General features: G+C 40.6%; 1 protein-coding gene across 2 annotated transcripts; it reads right to left on the minus strand.

Annotated features, from left to right (window-relative positions):
• Nucleotides 1–723: 723 nt before the first annotated feature.
• On the minus strand, nucleotides 724–24,869 carry LOC137601994 (14-3-3 protein beta/alpha-1-like). Of its 2 annotated transcripts, XM_068324505.1 has the most exons (7): nucleotides 24,746–24,850; nucleotides 16,448–16,475; nucleotides 13,061–13,372; nucleotides 8,502–8,625; nucleotides 6,786–6,949; nucleotides 6,260–6,355; nucleotides 724–1,787 (listed from the first exon to the last, which is right to left on the minus strand). In XM_068324505.1, exons 3-7 carry the CDS (start codon nucleotides 13,361–13,363, stop codon nucleotides 1,737–1,739), a joined length of 738 nt encoding a protein of 245 aa, XP_068180606.1. In that variant the 5' UTR covers nucleotides 13,364–13,372; nucleotides 16,448–16,475; nucleotides 24,746–24,850; the 3' UTR covers nucleotides 724–1,736. The 2 variants fall into 2 exon arrangements, with proteins under 2 accessions (XP_068180606.1, XP_068180605.1); XM_068324504.1 differs by lacking the exon at nucleotides 16,448–16,475 and having other exon boundaries at nucleotides 24,746–24,869.
• Between the last annotated feature and the right edge of the window lie 1,786 nt (nucleotides 24,870–26,655).

The following is a 26,655-nucleotide window of genomic DNA, read 5'->3' on the forward strand; positions in this document are numbered from 1 at the left end:
TCTCCAACACGGGAGTCACACCAGGGATAATACCCCCACAGGTCAGATTATCATCTGATGGGAAATTACAATCCACCCATACAGCAAAATTACATAATTGTGATCAGTATTATTACCCATTTGGAAGTTACAGGTATGCAAAGCTGGGCAAAAGTACATTAGTCAGTTTGTTTTAACTCATGTTTTAAGAGATGTTGGTACATGTGTCAACTTTTCTGTGGCAGAAGTGGTCTTCACATAAGTATGTGGGGGGAAAAGGGCTCTCCCCTTCCTGTAAAGTGTTTAAGCAGTGGCAGTGAATAAAACAAGGCATTCTGACTTTGGACAGAGATAAAAGCTGGAGTTCCATGATGTGCTCGTTACCATTGCTGAATTTGGTTTGAATAACGCCAATCTTTCTCAGTATGACCTCAAAATGTTCTACGCATTCCGACATCCTATCAGACATTACTGACCAGCAACAGCTTTGACAACATGAACTGAATGATAACAGTATTCTGAGTTTGGCCCAATCTCAGCTTCCACCTGTGATTCTTCATAGAGTCAAAGCAAATGGAGCAGTCACATTGACGCTGTACTGTATTTGCTTTGGAAACTCAGCCATCCATGCCAGCTTTTTGATGCAGTGTTACTCCTACTATTTGGGTCATTCAAGTACATGATTCTTGTGTACAATGTGTTTTTTAAATATCAAAACTGATGAGTGACTTCAAAAACACAAGCTGAACTTTTAAATATTTTTTTTTAATTCCACGTACATGAAATTACACACTTCTCCCCAAAGAACAGTTATGCTTAGGTGTTTTGTAAGAAAATTACAAAGACATGAACAAAGCTAGCAGGCCCAACAAACTCCCTTACACCTTTACCAACATGCAGTTTAGGCAAGTATTGAAAGAAAACAGAAAATAAAAATCTCGAAAAAGCCGTAACTAGAAAAACCACTGGTATTCTGTTTTATTGTACTGCTTTGCTCATAAAAACATCAGTATTAAGAAGCTTTTGTGCTCTTTTGTTCTTCAAAGTTTTCTATACCTCGTAATTGATACATAGAAATACAAAAGCAGATCACCCAAAAACAAAATAACAGAGTACAAAGTTGAGCAAATGACAGTAAATGGAATGTAACCATTGTGTTCCAACATAACCTTTCCTTCCTCTGCTTCCCCATTAGACCTGCATCTTAACCACTGCTTCACTCCTCTTTCCACATACAACCGTACAGCTGCTGTCTCCTACAGTTGGAGGAGCCAGCTCCTGATTTTGTGAAACCACGTATGTATCATCAAAAACATGCCGTTAATCAAAAACAGGACCATTAATGTGAACAGGTTACACATACAGTATAAGCAATTTCTGACTAAAAAAAACTCAACCTGCTGCATGTGTCAGGAGTTGAGAAATGGCCCACCACCAACTTAATGCAACACCCATGTTGATCCCACACAAAAACAAAAAAGGTTGACAGACAAGCATACAATCCCAGACATTGGATTTCCACATGGATCTTCCCGCCACACGATTTATAACTTAACCTCACTCGTCCCTTTCCCCACCGTCACTACAAAAAGTATAGTAAACTTGAGGATTGAGACAAGTGATGAGAGAACTAAATAGAAAAATGATGAAGAGACTTGGACATCAATGATAATGAAGTTGTATCAATGTAGATGATCATGATGAAGATGAGCCAGGACAGTGGCAGGTAGACACGGATGGTTATTTGTGGTTCAGTCTCAGGCATCCTCTTGATCCTCTCCATCGGGCTGGCTATCAGAAGTCCACAGCTAAACAAAGGAGAAACATCCATCAATTGGCAATCTTATACACACACCTCTCTATATCTACACTGCTCAAAGAAATTAAAGGATCACTTTTTAATCAGAGTATAGCAACCTATCAGTCAAACTTCTGGAATATTGATCTGGTCAGTTAAGTAGCAAAGGGGGTTGTTAACCAGTTTCAGCTGCTTTTTTGTTAATGAAATCAACAAGTGCATCAGAGGGGCAGCAATGAGACAGCCCCCAAAACAGGATTGGTTTTCCAGGTTGAGGCCACTGATACTTTTTTTCCCCTCCTCATCCCTTTTGGCTGATTTTTTGCTGACTTTCTACTGCTGTAGTTTTTCCATTTGGCTTGGATCAACATCTCTGTTGATAGCATAGTGCGGTACCTGGGCGCTACAGAGGTAGTCCAGATTCTCCAGGATGGCACATCAATACCTGCTGTTGCAAGAAGGTTTGCCGTGTCTTCCAGCACAGCCACATTAGCCATAGACCACCACAATTGGCAATCACGCCACTGGTGCCCTGTGCTCTTCCAACGACAAGAGCAGGTTCACCTGAGCACATACGACAGACGCGATAGGGTCTGGAGATGCTGTGGAGAATGTTATGCTGCCTGCAACATCATTAAGCACGACCGGTTTGGAGGTGGGTCAGTGAAGGTCGGGAAGGACGCACAGACATCTACAGGTCAGATAATGGCACCCTGACTGCTATTAGGTATTGGGATGAAAACTTTGGACCCACTGTCCAAACCTACGCTGGTGCAGTGGGACCCGGGTTCTTCCTGGTCCACGACAATACCTGACCACATGAGGCTAAAGCATGCAGGCAGTTCCTGGAGGACGAAGGAATTGATATCATTGATTGGCCCCCACGTTCACCTGACCTTAACCAAATAGAATACCTCTGGGACATTATGTTTGGGTCCATCCGGCGCTGCCAGGTTGCTCCTCAGACTGTCCAGGAGCTCAGTGATGCTCTGGTCCAGATGTGGGAGGAGATCCCTCAGGACACCATCGCAGTCTCATTCGGAGCATGCCCCAACGTTGTAAGGCATGCATGCAAGCACGTGGGGGCCACACAAACTACTGAGAATCATTTTGAGTTGCTACAATGACATTTTGACAAAGTCTGCTGCATAATTTTTTCACTTTTATTTTTGGGGTGTCTTTGATTTCCCCCCTCCATCGGGTAATAATTTTCATTTCTATCAAATTATGTGGCATTTTGTTGCCAATACATCACCAACCTATTATCAGGAAGGATATTCAAGATAATTTTCCCCCTGTTTAGATCTGATGTGTTTTTGAAGTGTTCCTTTAATTTTTTTGAGCAGTGACAACGCTGTCACGACTCAAAAAAACAAACAAAACAAAACAAAACAAATATATATACAGGTAGTCGTCGTCTTACGACCGCGATTGGGACCGACAGATCGGTCGTAACTCGACTTGGTCGTAAATCGACTCTTAAGTCAAAATTAAATCCAGCAGCACTGGTTCTTGGCTGGGGGTCGTCCGGATCGTCAGCTGGGGCAGCGTGTGGGTTGGTGGGAGCGGGAGACGATCTTTTCATAATCATTGTGAGCTTTGTCTGAATTGTTCGTTTCTTTTTCTCCTCATAAATTTCACGATATGGACGGAAAGCGTCGTTTGCCATCCGTTCAATCCTTGCAAATGTTTCTATGTTCTATGTCCATTTCTTCAAAGTGTGCACGGAGTTTATTTAACAGGGAAAAGCCTTCTGACAAGCCTTTGGTGGTGGACATTTTTTCTGTTTCCTCCTCTTCTTTCTCTGCTTCTCTTCTCTCTTCTTCTTCCACTCTTTCTTCTTCCAGCGCGATCAGTTCTTCATACAGCGCGATCATTCGTCAGTTCTCCAAGGAGAGGTTTTTTGCCAGTTTCACTATTTTCTCTCGAATCTGATCAAGTTCTTCGTCACTTTCAAATCCAGCAGAAGAGTTCACGTAACGCTTGACAGTTTTTCCATACGTCATTCATACATTTCTCCGTCACAGCCTCCTAAGCAGCCCAGCCCATCAGTAGTGGGCTGGGCTGCTGATCTCAGTGTGACTGAACAGCGTGTGTGCGGCGTGGGGACTGAAGAGAGCGCGGGAGCCTCAGAGCATGAGTACTGTGGCTGGAGGGAATGCTCGCGTTACCCGGACATTGTGGTCGTAAAGTCGATCGGTCGTAAGTTGCATAGGTCGTAAGTCGACGACTACCTGTATATATATATACACACACATACAGTGCGCTCTCGGTCTTTGTGGTTAATGTGTTCCAGGAACCACAAGCGACTGATAAATCCGCGATTGAGATCGCAATCTATTTATCTTATTTACAGTAACTTAAACGTTTATGACCCTCCTCATACTGATATTAAACCACCTTCTATCTGTATTATAGATTGTTTAAAGCACTTTTATGTCTCAAGAAAGTCAGACTGACGCAACGAGCGCACTTCCTGATGCCATCAGCCACCAGAATGCGCGTACGGCATCAAGTGACAGCCGACCAAAAATCCGCGATGAGGTGGAGTTGCAATCGTTGATGCGCGGTCGTGCAAGGGCGCACTGTATCTCAATATCTATGTACTTCTATGAAATCAAACTGTCCATTTAGAAACACATACTGATTGACAATCAGCTTCACATGCTGTTATGCAAATGTTATGGACAACAGGTAGACAATTATTAGCAATTAGCAAGACAACCCCAACAAAGAATTGGTTCTGCAGGTGGTGACAATCTGCAGAACCAATCCGTACTCTAATCAAATAAGTATTGACCTGACAGCAGGGAACCGCACTATTTCATCCATTTTAACACATCTGGGACCGTCCGGTGTTTCAAATCCAAACCCATTGATCCGAACCACTAAACTGGTTAGCTGGTGAATGAACCACTCAACTGGTTCAAACATCAGTGACGTTGTTTTTCCAGGTTTTAAGCAGCGGTTCAGAAAAAAAACCTACCGAGTCTGGGGCGTGGAACGGAACACCGTGTCAAAGGGAACATCACTACCAGAGATCACGTATCAGTTCCTATGCTTTCTGGCTGATGGTTTGGTCACTTTTGAATGCTGGTGTTGCTTTCACTCTTTTGGACGCATAACCAATCTAGTCTACAACCCATACAAGTGTCTCAGGTAGTGCAGCTCTTCCAGGACGGCACATCAATGTGAGCTGTGGCAAGAAGATTTGCTGTGTATGAGTGGAGGCACTACCAGGAGTCAGGCCAGTACATCAAGATATGTGGAGGAGGCTGTTGGAGGGCAACAACCCAGCAGCAGGTCCGCTCCCTCTGCCTGTGTGCAAGGAGGAACAGGAGCATTGCCAGAGCCCTGCAAAATGACCTCCAGCCGGCCACAAGTGTGTGTGGGTCTGCTCAAACAGTCAGAAACTGACTCCAAGAGGGTGGTATGAAAGCCTGACGTCCAGAGGTGGGGGTTGTGCTTACAGTCCAACACTGTGCAGGAAGTTAAGTATTTGCCAAAGAACACCAAGATTGGCAAATTCAATACTGCCGCTTCGTGCTCCTGACAGATGAAAGCACTGAGCACATGTGATAGAGTCTGGAGTCCATGTGTTTGCTCAAGGTAGCCTTACTGCCATAAACTACCGATATAAGATCCTCAAACCCCTTGTGAGACCACAAGGGGTATGCTGGTGCGGTTTGGCCCTGGGTTCCTCCTAATGCAAGACAATACCAGACTTCATATGGCCGGAGTGTGTCAGCAGTTTCTGCAAGACGAATGCATCGATGCTGTGGACTGGCCCGCCCATTACCCAGACCTAACCCCAACTGAGAACATCTGGGACATCATGTCTCGCTTCATCCACCAGCATGACTTTGCACCAGACTGTCCAGGAGTGGTGGATGCTTTAGTTGAGGTCTGGGAAGAGATCCCCCATCCGCCACCTCATCAGGAGCATGCCCAAGCATTTTAGTGAGGTCATACAGATGAGTATATGTTGCCGTGCTAGGTGGCAATTGTTGCAGTCACTCCCAGGTGTTTTATTTTTTTTATTTTGTTCTCTTTCATTTCTGTCCTATCATCTGTGTGTTGCCACCTGTCATTGCAAAATTATGAAATTCTTAATGTGGGATCATTAAAGTATATCCATCTATCTCTCTATTGGCACATGGAGGCTTCACACACTACTGAGCCTCATTCTGATTTGTTTTAAGGACATTACATCATAGCTGGATCAGCCTATAGTGTGGTTTTTCCATTTTAGATTTGAGTAACTCCAAATCCTGATCTCCATGGGTTTACGAATTTTATTTCCATTAATACTTTGTGATTTTGTTTTCAGCAAATTCAACTGTGTAAAGAACAAAGTATTTAAGAAGAATATTTAATTTCAGATCTATGGTGTGTTATTTTAGTGTTCCCTTTATTCTTTGGAGCAGTATGTATATATGTATGTATGCACACATAAACATGGTGTAAGTTAAAAAAACTCACTGTCAAGTTGTCTCTCAGGAGTTGCATGATAAGCGTACTGTCTTTGTAAGAGTCTTCACTCAGTGTGTCCAGCTCAGAAATGGCATCATCAAAAGCCTAAATGACACAAAACAGGACACAGGTTTTATTCTCATTACACTGTGTACATTAAAAACATATTTAAAAAAGAAAGAAAAACATATTGGTTCTTCAAGACCTTTTATATGATTAACTGGTAATCATAACAAAGGAATTGAACACACATTCATTCATTTACTTCTGGTCCCTTTTAAAATATGGAGGAACAAGTTATGGTGCTCAAAGCCCTGAACCCTCCATCCAATTTGAATGTGGATGCCCTCAAATGAAAGCTGAGAGTCTGCATTTTATGTACATTATATGTCTATAACCGTAGTATGTTTCTCTCTCTCTCTCTCTCACACACACACACACACGCAAAAACAAGTCTTATGAAGGCTTCTGGCGGGGCTGATAGACTAATAGTTTTTGTATGTAAAGAGTTATGCATGTGGAGTTATGAACATACTTGTTTAGCCATCTGGCAGGCTTTATCTGGCATGTTGCTGATTTCATAGTAGAAAACAGAGAAATTCAGGGCAAGGCCAAGGCGGATTGGGTGTGTGGGCTGCATATTTTCTTTGCTGATTTCCATCGCATGTTGGTAGGCCTCCAATGAGGAATCAGTGGCATCTGAGATGAAACAAAAGTGCACAAAAGCTATGAATATGACTAGAAATAAACTAAACTTTTAAATGTATAATGCAGTGTAAAAAACTATTAGACACAGAGGCAACACTGAAAAAGTAGGTGAAACTGAATCCCAATTGTGTTTATTCAATGGACAGACTGATTTCCCTGAAGCGTAAATGAATTAATCTCATTTAAGATCAATCATTCCCTTAAATATTTTAAACAATACATACACAGACATCTAACTATCACCGAGGTTTTGTCCTGAACTGAAATGATTGTGCTTTCTCCCATCTGTAGTGACATGCTGGCTCTGGAGGTGGAAAAAAACTAAGACACATGGCAGCTGAACAGCTTTATCATTGTGTATTATGTTTTGATAAACAATTCAAAAAGTAGCAGAGTCAAAAGCTACTATTGGCAACATCATTATTCATTATTATAATGCTATATTTTTATCACTGTAAGTCACACTATTGGTTTGGTTTGTCCTGCCACTTATACTCAGGTGCAACTTGAGTATTTAAATATGTAATTACACATTTGTTTGTTATTCTCACACTGACAGTGGCAAGAGGGCGCTCTAGGCCAAAGGCCAATATCTGCTACTCCTTTTACTCCCGTACCATTGAAAAATTAACAATTTAAATATAAACTTGTAAAGATAACTGAGAAATATTAAACACATATGTTTCCAAAAGAAAACTGTATTCTGTAGATTCTGTAGCTGCAAGTAGTATAATGTACAGCCAAAAACGGGAAAGGAGCAGCAGAATTAACGTCCAGGTAGTTGCCTAGGCCATGTTTATAACTGACTGTGCAGGAGGATCTTCTTTGGTGTAACTTCTTCATGCAACGTGGCCTTTCTATCAGAGCACAATGATGTCCCCAAAACCTCCAGCAAACTACAAGTCACTGGATGGATTGACAAAACATGGACTTAAGTGACAACTGAAACCATTTGGTTGGGATAAAGAAAGGCTGGAATCATTCTAACTGCAACTGATGCCTGAGTCTGACAACGGCCACGCAGAAGAAGCCACGCACTATCTATGCATGGAGTTGATGGAGTTGCTCAGAAGCGACACAGAATATGAAGAATTCAATGGATTCAGTGATTTGGAGTGACATCAAGAGTTTGGTAAACTTCTAATGCCATGTTGATTATGCTATAGTTATCTTAATAATTGTTAAAATGTTGCGTTACCATAAGAGAAACCTATACAGCATGTTCTCTATTATATTGTTATCACCATAACTTTCCTTTTATTATGAAATGCCTCTTTTTGGTCTCTTCATTTAAAAATTTATTTCCCCCCCAAAAATGTGAGTTATAGTCCAAGCGTAACATATACGTGTATTTTCTTCATTATGTATTTTTTTGCTGGTTTGTATTTTGAACGGGAAATACGGTACATGACATTTAATAACGTTGGAGACATAGATATCCCTTCTTACAAAACAGCTGTCCAATCATACAAATATCAGAAAACAAAGAATTAAACTACCGATGCATGCAAATGGTATAAAAAAATTACTGGAAACTGTTTACCTTTCTTGTAGTCCCCTATAGCCACTTCAGCCAAGTAGCGGTTGTAATCGCCCTTCATTTTATGATAGAAGACTTTGCTCTCATAATCTGTGGCATGTTCAATTAGATGGGAGTCCAAAAGATCCTGTGACAGAAAATAAAACAAAATTAACAAAAACATGAGCAGAATTATATATGTAAAAAAAGAATGCATTAACAATGAGGGAATTTTTTATTTTTCTATATAATGGTTAAGGAATATTTCTGTAATTCCAATCTAAAACGACGCAACCTAAGGTACTAAAATTAAATCAAGTGTTTAGAACTTCACTTAATTGTTTTTAATACACTTTGAAAGGTGAGACAAGCAAGGAATCACAAATGAAGGGACAATGAAGAAGGAGAATAAGACAAACCGCAGTGAAATCACAGCAGAATTCAAGTTGATTCTCATGCTATAATGCCTTGTAGACTATTGGTGCGATTGGCCACCAACATGAATTTAGTTTGTTCTTCAGAGCATACTTATTTTTTAAATCAAAGTATGTACAGTACGTCCAAAAATAGTCAATGTTTTCAGGAAACATTCTGAAAGTCTAAATCAGAGCAAGGTGTTTGTGCACATGTTCTCTGATATGCACAAGAAGCATTGTGCTACAACTTTAGCAACCAATGTACAAAATACTGACTGATAGGAGGCATAAAATAGTTACTGTACCCTACCATGTGTGAAAATGCAAGGTAAGCTTTTAGAGCAAAATTGTTTTTTGATAGTTCAGCCCTATTCAAATGCCAATGTTAATGTAAGCTATGAAAATTGTCAACATTTTAATATCAACATAGTACATGCAGGCTTGTTTCAGAGAGGCTATTCAGGAGTTAAATAATCCTATTTATATTAATCTTGACAAATACCACTTTGTCTTTGGAGGGGGAGGGGATAATGTGTTGCACTGAACTAAAATGGTTTCTGCTTGACAACACCTTGTACTAACTTATTGGACTCAAGCATCTTTCAGCCTATCCCATACCTTTCAGACCTCTCTTCCCATATATGCTGAGTGCTCATCTGAAAACAGCACAGCAGCCACCTATGGGGGATTGTTTGTTTGTGACTAAACTACAGCAAGAGTACATTGATAGGAGAACTCTTTGGCTGTTCTATCATTTATCCATTCCAATTCACTAATTTCACTTCTTCCAGAGTTGCTGGGAATCATCCTGCTCGGGATGATTGCTGACATACACTGATATCATCAACATTACAATAAACAAGTCCACTGAACATTATTGTTGTTGTTGTCATTGTAGTAGTTATTTTACCTGTATTTTTCTTATGACAGTTGTTACTGTTACTATGGATGCCCATGTCTGTGTTCATGTTCTTTACTCTCAACCCAGTTCCCCCCGTTTTCCTTCTCTCGCCCCAACTGATCAAAGCAGAAGGCCATTGTCCCTCAATGAACAACCTTTTTTTTTCTCTGCCATTATCACCAAATGCTTACTCAGAAGTAATGTTGGTTCGGATTTTTTTTAGAGTTAAGTGTTGGTCTAGACTGGCTCTCCTTATAAAGCACCTTGATTCACCTGTTGAGATTTCAGCGGTTCCCCAATTATTACACAGACACTGGTGGGTCAACAGGCTAGGGAGAGCCGCCACCAGACAAAAAAAGAAACTTATATTGTGTCCAATGACTTTTTACAGTGTACAACTTGTCCACATTTTTTTCCTAGCATCCTAAGTGTTTGGGTATCGATATACCCAATGGACAGTTGTCTTACAATGCCATTTTTTTAAAGCACATCTCTTTTGGTTGTGAGAAGTATCAATCAAAAGACAAGTTCAAGCTTCCCCATGTAAAGTGAAGAAGGTGTAGGAGGAAAAGTTGAACCTGCAACTACATCATTCATTGTCAAGGTAAAGTATGACCAATATTCAACAAATGCTTTCTGGTGGTTCAAATTAGACAGCAAATAAACCATCTGTATGTCAATTAGACAGCTGAAATTTAGCAGTAAATTGATGCTGACATTTGTTTTGAGCCAAAAACAGGTTTGTTATCTACTTCTGTGAACATGTACCAATGTTGCCTCGATGTCAGATGCTTTATAAAAACATAACACTACATCAAGATGGTTCATGAATTCAGGCCAGCCACTGTAAAGACACATTTCACAACATTTTGTTATGTTACTATTGTTGTCAGTGTATTTAAGTAGTTTCTCTTTATATTTTGAAAAAGTCACTGGAAGGTGATGAGGATCACAGACTATTCCACAATAATCTGAATATGAAGGAATCAACCAACAGTGATCCTTAAAGCAGGCCTCAGGAAAAGGATGCGGGGAGAGAACAAAAAAAGAAGCAATTTTCCATTCCACTTTGTCCTATCCAAGGGAAAACAAGTTTTAGCTGAATGCAATTAAGTGGCATTAAAAGGTGAGGCGCCCAAAAATCATTTCCTTTTTTACACCAATAAAGGAACTACATAAGGTAAACATGGAATGATCTTCCTGCATGGAAAAGAATTCCTTTTTGCACTGTCATTGTATTGAGTACATTTTAATACATATAAAAACAGACAAGAGGAACGATCTATTCCCAGGACTGTTCAGTAGAAGACGAAGTATAAATGTGACTGACAACATACTAAGAAAATCTGCCTGAGGTGTAGGGTCTCTGGACTTGCACCAGGAGCTAGTATGACTAAGCTACTGTGACTCAGTGTAAAAGAATTGAGTAAGCCACAAAAAGCCACAGTCTGTGTCCAAGACAGTGGACACAGACTGCAACGCTCATCATGGGGAGTCCGGGGGGCCACCCCCGTGAAATATTTTAGAAAACGGGATTGTTTCCTGCATTCTGAGGGAAAAATTTTCTGTTCAGTCCTAATATTTTTTTTCTCAATATTCGATAGTATGATTTTGTGTGTGTGTGTGTGTGTGTGGGGGGGGGTATCCTGCCATGGAACCCCCCCCAACACCATTGGTATGCCATAATTTTATTTTATTTTATTTTTTTAATTCGATAACATGATTTTTCATTTCAATTTAAAAAAGGCATGAAAAATAGCAAGCGAGGTAAATACAGTATTTTCTGAAACTATAATGTGCACCCTTAATAATTTCTTTTATAATTTATTCCATATACAAGGTGCACACAATAAAAAATTAAATGTATTTGATAAACTGCAGCAGCTGTAGTTGCGCAATCCGTCCACCAGATAGAGCCGCGCTGCTCAGGCAGTAATGATTGCATTCTGTCATCTGTGGTGAAAGAGACCACTGGACTTTGTCAGGATCTCATTTATTGCTGCATGTATGTCCTCTCCTCTTGTGTGTGTTACATAGTGTTACACTCAGCAAAGAGCTCCTTATCTTTGTGGAGGAACCTGACACAAACACACAAGCTACAACTCATCAGTGTCCACAGACATGCATGGTTCTCTCTGAATAGCTCCATCAAGCTGTTAATATTTCTGATTTTCTGGTTGCTGTTGAAGCTGATATTAGTTTTTCCACACATCTCATCTTTCTCTTTTCCCTCAAACAATGTCTCAACAGCTTTTACGCACTTATTCACAACTGTCCCATCACTAAAAGATGTTTTATGTTGCCCCAAACTCGACCATGCCTTTAGTGAACATTCGTTTGCATTTTTCTCGGTTATTTTGCCCTCAGCTCAGACTTCAGGAGATAATTCCGCACAAAAGCTCTGTTTCGTAGTTTCGTAGTCGTAATTACTTATTCAAGTTACAAACGTTAGTTACACAGAAAAGTTTGCTAGTTGCTCTGCTTTAATATTTAATTTGTCAGATTATGAAACCCACAGAACTCCATCAATCAAGGATCAAACTATGCAAGTGAATGAAGACGAATAACAAAACAAAAGTTAGGACATTAACTTTGTGTAGGTTCTCAGTTATCCAGGTCATGGTTATCCAAAGCTGTTAAAGTCAATCCACTGGATGTTCAGTAAGTTCTTGTAGACGTTTCGTCTCTCATCCAAGAGACTGAACTGAAGAAGTCTCTTGGATGAGAGAAGAAACGTCTTCAAGAACTTTAACGTCCAGTGGATTGACTTAAACAGTTTCGGACATTAACTTTGCTCACCCAGTTAAAATGGTCTTAATTACTACACTGTGAGAAATGTAGTTTTGGTCAAAGCACACTTTTGTCCTATTTATTTTTAGACACTGACCTTTTATGTTCTCGCAGGCCACATAAACTGATGTGATGGGCCACATTTGGCACCCGGGCCTTGAGTTTGACACCGAATTCCAGATAGTTACAGAGGTTGTTATAAAGGACTAAATGGAATGTATAGGTTTTTTTGATGCTGATATTGGAATCGGGTTCAAAAGACTTAACCGGATGATGTGGTGCCTGTCTGAAAAACGGATAATCTACTTAAAAGCAACAGTTTTTCTATTATGGAGACAAGACCATTTGACTCGGAATAAAATAAGCATTCCCCTTTTCGATTATTCTCTACATAATTTCCATGCTATAAAACATCCGACCGATACAAATATACCTTCATACACACACACACAGAAAATAATTAAATGTTATCTTACCAGCACTTCGTTGCAGATCTTGTTCAGCTCATTCTCAATCGTTTCCCGGTAATCTTTGGCCAAAGTTTTCTTTTCATTGGGTTCAGATTTCTGTTCGATGCTGGAGATCACACGCCATGCAGAACGGCGGGCACCTACCACATTCTTGTAGGCCACAGACAACAGGTTTCGCTCTTCATTCTCAAGCTTATTCTTTTCCTTTGTCACATCCTTCATTATATTGGCCATGTCATCATAGCGTTCAGCCTGCTCTGCCAGCTTGGCCTTTTGCACTTTGTCCTTCGAAGCCTGTTCCTCGGTCATGACTGTTCACTGGACGATAGAAAGGAGAGGAGCATAAGAATTAAGGTCTAAAAAGTGATTAATAGGATACATTTTCCATTTGGACCAGTGCCTAATATCAAAGTATCTTTTGCAAACAAGATACCAGCTCCTCCAGCTCCCCCCGAAAGAGCTGGAGGTGGTGTCTGGGGAGAGGGAAGTATGGGCACCCGTGCTGAGACTGTTGCCCCCGCGACCCTGCGGTTGTAGATGGATGGTTGGTTTGATACACCTTAAATATCAAGTATTTCTTCCAATGTGGACCCAGCTAACTAAGCTTTCCACCATGACAATTTTGAAAGCTTTGCATATACCGTATTGGCCCGAACATAAGACCGTGTTTTTTGCATTGAAATAAGACTGAAAAAATGGGGGTCGTCTTACATTCAGGGTCTAAAAATGGGGGTCGTCTTACATTCAGGGTCTAGATATTATACCCATTCGCAACGCTAGATGGTGCCAGATATCTTTAAAGCGAATGCTGAACTTAACTCCCCAGGCAAAAGTGAACCCCTGTCACGAAGAAGAAAAATAAAAATAGCGGTAAGAAAGAAAACAGAAGAAAATAAGAAGAGATAACAGAAAATGGAGAAACATAGCGACAATCTGGAGACAAGTGGGTCGAAGATCGGCCATGTTAACCGGCAGCTGAGGAGAAGTTATGATGCAAACTTGGTGATAAATGAGACAGTCTTCAAACAATTGCAAAGCAGCTGTGAAATATGGTGTCACAGAGTTTAATGTACGAAGATGTACTGTAATTATTTTCTGTATTAAAATTAAATTTGGTGTTCAAAAAGTCTTTTTCAAACTTGTGTCTTGAAAAAGGGGGGGTCATCTTATATTCGGGCCAATACGGTATATATGCTTAACGTACAGCAGATTTGAATATTTAGTACCAAACTATTGCAACTTGCAATGTAAACTAATCCCACAAGAGGATAACAGAATACTTTCACAAGTGTGATCAAAATTGCAGTGTCTTTACAAAGGTAAGTAAATGTCAAAATTCTTCAAATAAATTGTGCTTTAATGAACACAAATGCATTGAGGACACCTCACATTCTATTTCAAAGCAAGAAAAAATTGGACAAAGTTATTAAATTTTACAATATTTTACAGAAAAACAAGAAATGTAATGTTCAAAAAATAGAAGTGTTGACTTCCGTTTTTGCAAACTCAAAAATGTATCGTACAAAGTAATAAATTCTTGAAAAATCAACTTTGCCGAGTATCTTAAACTAATATTTAGTGTCATAACCACGGTTTCTGACAACTGCTTCACATCTGTGGTGCACGGAGTCAACCAACTTCTGGCGGTGGTCAACAGGTGCTGCAGTCCAGGTCAATTGTACTACAGTCACGTCCATAAAAATTTGGCTATCTCTAATGTTTTTGCCATCTTTCTGATGGTTTTTCTTTTTTTTGCTTTTTCAGCCTAATCATGGCTTGCTTCACTGATAGTGACAGCTCTTTGGACCTCATATTGAGAGTTGACAGTAATTCGATTCCAAAAGCAAACTTTGAATTAACTGTAGACCTCTTGTGTGCTTGTAAATGAGATAATGAGGGAATCGCACACACCTGGAACACACCTGGCCATGGAACAGCTGAGCAGCCAATTGTCCCATTACTTTTGGTCCCTTAAAAAGTGGGAGGCACATGTAGAAACTGTTGTAATTCCTACACCGTTCACCTGATTTGGATGCAAATACTCTCAAATTAAAGCTGCAAGTCTGCACTTAAAGCACATATTGTTTGCGTCATATATTTATGGACCTGACTGTACGTTCCCTCAATTCCTCTGTTAATTGGTTTTGTCTCATGAACAGCATTTTTTGTGTCAGCCCACAAGTTTTCTATGGGATTTTGGTCCAGGGATTGTGCTGTCAAATCCATTAGTTCGATGCTGGTTGTCTGGAAGCACAATTTTGCTTGCTTGGGGGTGTGTTTGGGGTCATTGTCTTGTTGAAACATCCACTTCAAAGGCATCTCCTCTTCAGCATACGCAAACTGATCCATGATCCCGGGCAAGAAGTAAATAGGACCAAACCATAGTATTAGAACCATCCCCATCATTCTTAACCGTCCTCACAGAGTACTGTGGATTGAGTTCTGTGTTTGCAGGACGTCTGAGAAATTGTCTGTGGTCCTTTGACCCAAAAATAACAATCTAACCGTCATCAGTCCACAAAATATTACGCCATTTGTTTTAGGTCAGTTGATGTGTTCTTTGGCAAATTGTAACCGTGTCAGGGCATGTCTGTTTTTAACAGTGGGACTTTGCGGGGGCTTCCTGCTGGTAGATTGGTTTCACACAGACGTCATTTGATTGTTACAGTACTCACAGGCACGTTTAGATCTACTCTGATCCTTCTGGATCTGATTGTTCGCAGAGCCTTTGCCAGTTTGGTTCTTCTCAAATACCTTTGAGAAGTTGTTTTTCTTTATCTTGCTCATCTTTATAGTTTTGGCTGCCATTTTAAAGCATTTATTATCATTTAGCTGAACAGCCTATAAGTTTCTGCACTTCTTTGTAGGTTTTCCCCTCTTATCATGTTCTTGATTAAAAAATAGAACAGTGTCTTGAACAACCCATTTTACTTCTGTTTTTTAGGACAAATGAACAGCCAGCATAATTAAGTAATAATTAATAATTCATGTCTGGACCTACTGGAGATTTGGTCATCATCCAGCTTTTGAATTTGATGTTCTGAGTTGTCTGCTGGGAGGATTGCTGGTTGTGTAACCTGACGGCCATGGGCAGGACGGACCTGCGATAGTGTTCCTTCATGCATCTCAGGTGAAGCAACCTATCGCTGAAGGAGCTCTCCAGCAACTGTAGCGTTAAAGTTTGTGCAAGTTAGCACCCACCCGCGAGTAAACACGGTGTCGCTCTGAGGGAAGCATTTTGCAATTGGACAAGAAATAAAACACCAATAGATGTACAGAACGTCTGTGAAAGTCTAATTGCTGCAAATCTCTGGCAACCAATGAATTAAGTATTTAAAGCAACCTGAAATAAAGAACAGTAGGAATATCAACATATTCAGAACAGAAGCTTACCATTCAATTTGATGCTGTTTGTTTCTTGCTGCAGAAAAAGAGATGCTCAGTTATTTTAAAAACCCATACTTATCAGGTAGCTACTACAACAACAGAATGTATAATGATATAAATTTCATGACTGACCTTTTATTATTTTTTTATTTTTAATCTAGTACATTTCACACTGCTACCTCCTCTTAGTGAGAAGTCAAACTCACTTTTCCCGCACAAGTCATCAATAACAAAGTACAGTTTAACTTATCTCACAATTTTCTGTTTCATGGTAGAAAAATCAAAATTCACTGTGCTGCCAATATCTCACCAGTAAACATGAGTTTTTTCAAGTTTGTTCAAAAACATCTACAGGGTGAGCTTGGCAGTGGGAGGTGCCAGTTCACCTCCTGAGCACTTCTGAGGTGCCCTTGTGCTGCTACCACTCTACTTGCCACTGTATATATTGCACGCCTACAGACCCCTTGTGTGTGTTTGTTTTTGTTTCAGGCATGTACACACATGCGCATACTGTATATGCATGTGAAAAATATATCAGTAACACGAGTGGAAAAAAATATTTCCCCAGACGGATTAAGTAAATTTCTTCTTCTGAAGCACCAAACACAGCAACAAAGAACAGCAAAAGTACTCCCTTGTTTGGAATCCTCAAAAAAACTCAATGTCAATCTTACCTTTACCACTGCATCCATTGTTTACATGGCGCAAACGATTGACTATGGCCCCGTCCACATAATAACGGATATTTTTAAAAACGCATCTAAAACGATTCCCGTCCACACGACAGCTTTTTAAAAAAAATCTCCGACCAGACATAAACGCACCAGTGCGTTTTCGAAGACGGCTATAAGCATGCCAAACCATGTGGTGGCAATATTGAGTCAATTTTTATCCAAAAGGAATCCTCCGTGTTTTGTTGTCACAACACACGGGCCAGGAAATATGACGTCACAGCGGTTTTCGTTGCAGGCAAGACGTCAGCGTTTTTAAAAAGTCGTGGATCAGCCAGCGTTTTTAAAAAGCTGTGTTTTCGTTCGGGATATCTGCGTTGTCGTGTGGACGGAAGGCGTAAAAGCAACAAAAAAGTTGCGTTTTTAAAATATCCGTTATCATGTGGACGTGGCTTGAATGTGCCTTGCCTCTTCCCAGTTCATCGTTTGTTGCCCTCGTGTTAAGACGCATCTGTGATCTCTGTATTTACATATTTGTTTTGGGTACTTATAACCCTAAGTAAATATGTTTGGTCAAAAGCGCAAGTATACAATAGTAGTCAAAAGAAGCAATGTTTTATAAGATACGGTTATAGAATTTATGGATGTACATACAGTGAATGGTCACACATTACTGGAACGTACAGTAACAACTTACATTCATTTTCACATTATGTTCGGCCGTTCGGAACATAACTAAAACAGAAGTTGAGGAGTGTCTGTATATAGGTGGGAAGATGCTAGTAATATAGAAACATGCATGAGTGTACATTGATACCATTCTCACGGGAGGAGAAAGTCTGAATATAAAAAAGGAAGAAACAGCTCTGAGTAATTTGTAACAAGATCACATGATGTTTTTAAACCATTCAAAAAAAAAAGTCTGTCACATGGATTGCTGTGTGCATGTTTATTCGAAAGTATAGATGTGAAATTGTGTCCGGTTTTTATTTGGAGGCAATTGACCACGGAAAATCGGAGATATGATTGTTTACATTTGATCGAAGACAAGAGGTTCAAATGGCTTCTTTTACTGATAATCAGATGGCAGGTGCCGTATTTCTGTCCATATAGTCGCCGTGTACAACCAGGATTGCATATTGTTGTATGATGCAAACACGTCTTGTGCTTTGTGCATTTTGTTATGTGATGCAAACATTTACCTTGATGCAGGTGACATGGCACTGTGTCTTATTTTGAAAAACTCCTTTGGAGATTGGCATAACTGACACAAACTGTATACTGTATAGTTACTGTATGTTAGAAGCCTATGGCAACCTTTTTGGAGCTCAAAATCAATTAGATGAGCATGTTTTTGGTTTCAATGTGCAATAAAATACAATTTTTCCATTTTCAAATTTGATTGTCTATTTTGCCCCAATATGTCAATATAGTAAGTTATAGGGAAATAATAAATCTTCAGATAGCTTAAGTTGTGCTAAAGATAAACATTACCAGCATGGGTATGTTAAATAATTTTTAATGTGGTATACAGAGACAAATATCAAAGGTACCAAAAAATGTCCAAAATAGATCAGGGGTCTGAGAGTTAATACAATGAACAGATAATGTAGCATGTGGCTTTGTCCTTCTTACAGGCCAAAGAAGTAGCGGCCCAAAAAGGGTCCAAAACTAACACCCACCAAGAGTCAACAAACAAATCTCTGACAAGTAATCAGAGATTATCCACCACCCTGATGGGTAAACGTTTCTACCAGTGGTCTTTAATACTGCATCTTGTGATGCTTGTGTCCCTTAGACACACAAACACACATGAATACGCACAGCAGCAGACCAGCATCAAGTAATAGCTGCCCTCTCTTTCTCTGCCTTTGACCCGGACACATTGACTAACATCAACTATCAGCCATTCAGAGACACAAGGAATATCACTTAACACTGGTCTGCTCCTGGGAGTTAAAGAACACTTGCGGTGTGCGGTGGTATCTGAACAGAGTGGAGAAACCTGGATAACACTGACAAAAAGACAACGGAGGAAGAGACACACATTCAAGAGGAAACTCTGACTCATGGGGATGTGGCTTTTAAGGAGTCCCAAGAGATTGTTTGCATAATGATGCAGAGTAATGATAAGTGTGTTGTCAGCATGGCAAAGAAAAGCATCGACACAAATCATTTATCGTTGGAAATTAAACCAGGAAACTGGTACAAAATCTGCAGTCATGAGCGCAGCTATTGTCACGAACCAACGTCTGGTAAGGTATAATTCATCTGAATTCCTCAATTGTGCTCAGAATTACTGAGCCATTCTTCAATTTACAGTAATCCCTTGTTACTTGGGTCCTGGAACACATTTCAGGTGGTCCTGGAATGTGTTGGTCCTAAAATGTGTTCCAGGACCACCCGTGAAAAATGAAATTCCACGGAAAAGCAACAAAATCTTTTACCATTTACGGTAATTTTAACGTTTATGAACCCACCCTAATTTTGATCTGGACTCTTCTGTAAGTTTTTATTCAACATAGTACCTTGTAACACTATATCAATGAAATGCATAGAAATCAATGTATTTGTAACACTAAAAGCCAATTAATTATTTTGGCCGGTAAAAAATATGGATTGGTGAGGGATTTTCTTAATCTACCAATCCACTTGGCTAGTGAGTCCATAAGTTAATTTTGGCCAAGACTACCTCTGCCACCAGTCGGGTTCACTAATACATTCCTCATCATTGACACACGTTGTTACATAGATGTGGATGAACATGGCTCTAATGATAATGCCTACTAATATACTTGCATAATTCCATTCAATGGTTCAAGTCTAACAATCGGGACACTACATCAAACTGACACCACACCTATACGAGATGTATGCATGCAATTCCATTGTGAAATGTTAAACCGACAAATTAATCTCTGGACCAAAGCAGTTGTAGAAATAAAATCATAATAATGTTCAGACGAAAATTTTCACCCCCTTTTAGAATAAAATGATTGCCTTATCATTTTCTTCCTTTTAGACAAACGGGCAACTAATGTAGCCGCAAGAGGACACAAGCCTGTGTCTTACTGTGCCGGTCCCAAGCCCGGAAAAAATACAGAGGGTTGTGTCAGGAAGGGCATCCGATGTGTCCCAGCATCTCAGGAGTAGTCTTGTGAATCAGGAGGATTATTTATTTAATTTTTTTTACACAGCATTTAAAAAGAGGTAGTCCTGCAGCAATCACAAACACTATGGGAAATAGAAAGGGAACTAGTCAGCGAAACCAGTAGTTGCCCCATTGTCTCTTCTTCTTTTCCTTTTGGCTTTTCCCTTCAGGGGTCGCCAAAGCGAATCAATTGCCTCCATTTAGCCCCGTCTTCTGCATTCTCTTCTCTCACACCAACTACCTTCATGTCCTCTTTCACTACATCCATAGAACTCCTCTTTGGTCTTCCTCTAGGGCTCCTGCCTGGCAGTTCAAAACTCAGCATCCTTCTACCAATATATTCACTATCTCTCCTCTGGACATGTCCAAACCATCTCAGTCTAGGCCTCTCTGACTTTATCTCAAAAACCTCTAACATGTGCTGTCCCTCTGATGTAATCATTCCTGATCCTATCCATCCTGGTCACTCCCAGAGAGAACCTCAGCATCTTCATCTCTGCTACCTCAAGCTCTGTCTTTTCCTCAGTGACACTGTCTCTAGACCAAACAACATCGCTGGTCTCACCGCAGTTTTGTACACCTTTCCTTTCATTTTAGCTGAAACTCTTCTATCACACATCACACCTGACACTTTCCTCCACCCGTTCCATCCTGCCTGGACACGCTTCTTCACCTCTTTTCCACACTCTCCACTGCTCTGGACTGTTGACCCCAAGTACTTAAAATCCTCCCCCTTCTTGATCTCTTCTCCCTGTAACCTCACTCTTCCACTTGGGTCCCTCTCATCCACACACATGTACTCTGTCTTACTGCGGCTAACCTTCATTCCTCTCCTTTCCAGGACAAACCTCCACCTCTCTAGCTTCTTTTCCACCTGTTCCCTGCTCTCACTGCAGATCACAATGTCATCTGCAAACATCATAGTCCATGGAGATTCGTGTCTAACCTCCTCTGTCAGCCTGTCCATCACCATAGCAACAAGAAGGGGCTCAGAGCTGATCCCTGATGCAGTCCCACCTCCACCTTGAACTCCTCTGTCACACCTACACACACCTCACCACTGTCTTACAGTCCTCATACATGTCCTGCACCGTTCTAACATACTTCTCTGCCACTCCAGACTTCCTCATACAATACCACAGTTCCTCTCTGGACACCCTGTCATCAGCTTTCTCCAGATCTACAAAAACACAATGCAGCTCCCTCTGGCCTTCTCTGTACTTCTCTATCAACATCCTCAAAGCAAATACTGCATCTGTGGTACTCTTTTTTGGCATGAAACCATACTGCTGCTCACAAATGTTCACTTCTGCCCTTAGTCTAGCTTCCACTATTCTCTCCCATAACTTCATTGTATGGCTCATCAGCTTTATTCCTCTGTAGTTGCCACAACTCTGCACATCTCCCTTGTTCTTAAAAATGGGCACCAGCACACTTCTCCTCCATTCCTCAGGCATCTTCTCACTATCTAAGATCCTGTTGAACAACCCAGTCAGAAACTCTACTGCCACCTCTCCTAGACACTTCCAAACCTCTACAGGTATATCATCAGGACCGACTGCCTTTCCACTCTTCATCCTCTTCAATGCCCTCCTCACTTCATCCTGACTAATCTTTGCTACTTCCTGGTCCACAACAGTCACCTCTTCTAGTCTTTGTTCTCTCTCATTTTCCACGTTCATCAACTCTTCAAAGTACTCTTTCCATCTTCCCATCACACTACTGGCACCTGTCAATAGACTTCCATCCCTATCCTTAATCACCCTAACCTGCTGCACGTCCTTCCCATCTCTGTCTATCTGTCTTACCAACCGGTATAGATCAGTCTCTCCCTCCTTACTGTCCAACCTAGCATACAAGTCATCATAAGCCCCTTGTTTGGCCTTTGCTACCTCTACCTTCACCTTACGCTGCATCTCCCTGTACTCCTGTCTACTCTCCTCAGTCCTCTCAGTGTCCCACTTCTTCTTAGCTAACCTCTTTCTCTGTATACACTCCTGTACCTCCTCATTCCACCACCAAGTCATCTTATCTACTTTCCTTCCAGATGAAACACCAAGTACTCTCCTACCTGTCTCCCTGATCACATTAGCTGTAGTTGTCCAGTCATCTGGAAGCACCTCCTGACCACCCAGAGCCTGTCTTAACTCCTTCCTAAAAGTCATGCAACACTCTTCCTTTTTCAGCTTCCACCATTTCGTCTTCTGCTCTGCCTTTGCCCTCTTCATCTTCCTCACCACAAGAGTCATCCTATACGCCACCATCCTATGCTGTTTGGCTACACTCTCACCTACCACTACTTTGCAGTCACTGATCTCCTTCAGGTTACACCGTCTACACAAGATGTAGTCTACCTGTGTGCTCCTACCGCCACTCTTATAGGTCACCCTATGTTCCTGCCTCTTCTGGAAGAAAGTATTCACTAAAGGCATTTTCATCCTTTTTGCAAAGTCAACTACCTCTCCTGGATACCAAACCTGCCCATCACCTCCTCATCACCTATTTCCTGCACCAACATGTCCATTGAAGTCTGCTCCAATGACAACTCTCACTTCTAGGTATGCTCTGCATCACTTCAAAGTCCAACCAGAATTTCTCCTTCAGCTCACATCCTACCTGTGGAGCATACCCACTAACAACATTGAACATCACACCTTCTATTTCTAGCTTCAGACTCATCACTCTGTCCGACACTCTTTTTACCTCCAGGACATTCCTAACAAACTCATCCTTCAAGATAACTCCTACTCCATTTATTTTCCTATCTACACCATGGTAGAACAACTTGAACCCTGCTCCTAAACTTCTAGCCTTGCTACCTTTCCACCTGGTATGTCTACCTTCCTTCTCTGCATCATGTCAACCAACTCTATCTTTTCCTGTCATAGTTCCAACATTCAGCGTCTCTACTCTCAGTGCTACAAGTTTGAAAGAAGCAGACAATCTGGTCACACATCCCCAACCCACCAACACAGAAATGGACTGCAGACAGAGCAGACAGGAAACAACCACAAAAACTATTGAAAAGAATGGCTAGGCATTAAGTGCTTCAGCAACCAGTAACAAAAAAAGACAAACCTTACAGAAGCAGAAGGCTGTGATCAGTAATGCACCTCACTTTTTTGCGGTGACATATAAAAATGGCAGGGTCAGTTCACACCATCACAAAGACCTATTTCAATTTGACCTATCCAAACATGCCAGTGAGTTTCTACAAGGCTAACAAACTTCCCCCTATGTAAGAGTGGAGGTGGTGTGCCATGGATAATCTGCTGACATGCAAATTATTAAAAATCCAAAACATCCCACATTACTAAATTAAGAAATTCATAAGACAAACTGTAAAGTGACAGTCAAGTTACAATTTATCAATCAGATTTAGAAGAACGCAGATTATGTAGCACTAGGGAACCCTAACGCCTATGTTTTTTTTAATAAATGTAAAACACAAAAGTTTATAGAATTGTGCGTGTTCATTCTAAAAATTACTAACACAACTCCAGAACACAAACTCAAAAACTAACACATTCAGTTTACTAATTATAACGGTGTCTGAACTGACACTTCAGCAAACCACAGTGTGCGTAGCTTTTACTTTGTAAAATCTATCGAATCGTTATTTCGTCTACATGTATCAGGATGTCGGAGTTCCTGGTGAGCGGCCGTCGCGTACATGTAGCGCATTCAACTACCTGTGGCTCGCCCACGAAGCGTAGCTCAGTGCGGAAGTAGCTTTCCAACACATAATTCAAGTACATACGGTCAAAACGGACTCCAAAGCGATCGAATAATTTTACAGTCGTTGTTAAGATGAATAAATTTGATCGAATGAGAATCTGTCGGTAATGTAAACACATAACATTATATAGCTATAAAGTGTTGAGGCCTCGTGACCCGATCAAAGTATGGCGCCAACTATTTCCTGAAAGAAAATCTGAACCAACCAGGTATCCTGGTGGAAGGGCTATACCAAATTTGTTACAACTCTGACACGCATATCACTGACAGTGGTGCATGTCAAAATAAAAATGATGGTCTGCAACGATAACCGCGTAAACCAGCCTTGAGATGAGTCTATGTTAATGGTAACTAACTTGTGTCCATGATAGACGCGATAAATACGGACATGACTTGGGATAGTTAAAAAAAAAAAGCAACGGGAAGATTTCACATCTTACCGCAGCCTAATAATTCACTTGAAGTGTTCTTTGTTTGTCGTTTTTAGTTAACACAACAATGAAAAAAGCTTCTACCTGAAACGCCTTCCTCGCCTTTGATATGACTCTTTGAAACCAGTCCTTAGACATATCCCAGTGTGGAGCTAAGCTAACCATTGTTCTTTAGTATGACGATTGTCGCCATTAGATGAGGCGCCATGGTGAACAGGAGACAATGGGTTTCCATTACAACAATCTATAACAGTGTGTAAGACCTCGTGAGAAACTACACAAACGTATTATACTGTTAAAAGTCTGTCCATACCTGAGTACTAGCAGATAGCAGCGATATAGGCGTACCGAGATCCAGCTGACTCTCTGTGCCAATCTGCCTGGAGGTACTGCACGGGGTTTCCCTTCAGCGACCAAAGGCTCCTTCTTCTTCTGTGGTGTTGTCTGAATACTCGCTGGCACGGCGAGTTGCTGCCCCCTACTGTTTCTATGTGTCACTGCTTCTGCATAACATTGTCACAAATGTCAGAGCACGGATTATTTGATTTTTCCCTCCACTTTCTAAATTAGGATTACTGTTGCAGGTTTTTAGTCTGTGAACAAACAGACCCACAAATTATTTAAAGATAGCTTGCACTCTAAAAAACAATTGTTTTTCATATTTAAGAAGTTGGTGTTGTAGCCTGTCTCTACCTGGAATGGTGTCCTTTCCTTGATTTATCTCCTTTTATCTCATTCAAGGTGACATACAAATAATATTACTTTATCACTGTCTGCACCATATTAAACTGCTTACTTACTTTTTTTTTTATCACATTTTCTTCAGTTACATTGTCAACGTCATGACTTCTTTACGAATGTATTTGCTACCTTTTTATACTTTTTGTCTCTTCTCCATGTACAGTTTTGCTTACACACCCCAGACATTTTCCTTCTTGAGGTCTCGGATGACGACAGAAGTCTCTTCGACTATTTTTGTTGCTTCTTTTATGACCTACCTAGCTCTGGTAGGTTCTTGTATTTGACTGCTTATCCTTTCATTAAATGTCTTTTTAGGCTTTTTGTTTTCTATGCTACATTCTCTGTTACACCAAGGACACATGGTGTTCCTGTGAGTAACCTTCTTCTGAGATTTTGTTCTCTACTTCCTCTATTCCACCCACATTCTCTATTGATCTTTTTCACTAATTTAATTTCTCCTCAAAGTTCATTTCTAGCAAAAGTTAGCTGGTTCTTCAGTCACATGCCTTCTAAATTTATTGACCGTAGGCGCATAATTACTTCCCACCCACTCACTGCTACTACAGTAGGTCTGCTGTGCACTTTTGGTTCTATGTACAGCCAGTCTTCCATGACTTCCTGCTACCACCCCCCTGCCATTCACCCACAGTGGCTGACTCTCATGGTAGAGTCTGTAAACCAGACACAAGCAAACACATTCCAAGATGGAATTCTTGCCGGCTGTCTGCCTGTGCTTTTAAATGTTTGCGTCCCTACTACCAGCTTCATTGCAATAATTTGTCTTCCGATATTCATGGTCAACAATGGGGCAGAAAAGGAGTCATCAACATCAAACACTGTGAGGGACAAAACACAATAGCATGCTTTATTGTTAGGAAAGCTATTTTTTCCTTAGTACAGTCGCTTTCCTCATCCTAAAAAATATTTTTAAATTCTATCTGGCCTGTCTGCCACTCTCTCTCTGTCTCTCCCCTTTTTCCTTGCCCTGTTTCTATCCCCGTTGTATTTCCTTTCCCACTCAACTGGTCAAGGCGGATGACGCCCTCAGTCTAGGTCATCCTCAGTGAGAGAGTTTTTCCCCGCCATTGTCGCTTATGCTTGCTCTGGAGGGTTCTGATGGGTTCCTCTGTCTGTTAAAGCACTTTAGAATATCTGATGATGTGATTAAGTGCTACGTAAATAAGGGTTGATTGATTGATTGATTTTAACAGAAGCAGTATTCTCTGTCAATGGCACATTTCTTTGAATAAAGACAAAAATGGATTTCTTTTACGCTTCTCATTAATAACAATCGTTCAATTCCATATTTGGGAAAAGTTAGATTTTAAAAGTGACAATAAATTCCAAATGTTCAATATTACCAAAAATATCTCCCCAGTAGAAGGTAAATGTGTACTGTAAATCAAATTTTGTGAAGATAAAATCAACCATCATCCTCATTAGATGATCCGACTTCCAGTGTGGGCCACACATCAACGGGTA

This window comes from Antennarius striatus, chromosome 9 (genome assembly GCF_040054535.1).
Source record: "Antennarius striatus isolate MH-2024 chromosome 9, ASM4005453v1, whole genome shotgun sequence".
NCBI lineage: Eukaryota > Metazoa > Chordata > Actinopteri > Lophiiformes > Antennariidae > Antennarius > Antennarius striatus.

What these genes read in the sequence shown, in the direction of transcription:
- LOC137601994 (XM_068324504.1), bottom strand. Translation starts at nt 13,363, where the DNA reads ATGACCGAGGAACAGGCTTCGAAGGACAAAGTGCAAAAGGCCAAGCTG. An exon ending in AGATCTGCAACGAAGTGCTG is followed by an intron (nt 8,626 to 13,060) that starts GTAAGATAACAT and finishes TTTCTGTCACAG; the next exon opens with GATCTTTTGGACTCCCATCT. An exon ending in TATAGGGGACTACAAGAAAG is followed by an intron (nt 6,950 to 8,501) that starts GTAAACAGTTTC and finishes GTTTCATCTCAG; the next exon opens with ATGCCACTGATTCCTCATTG.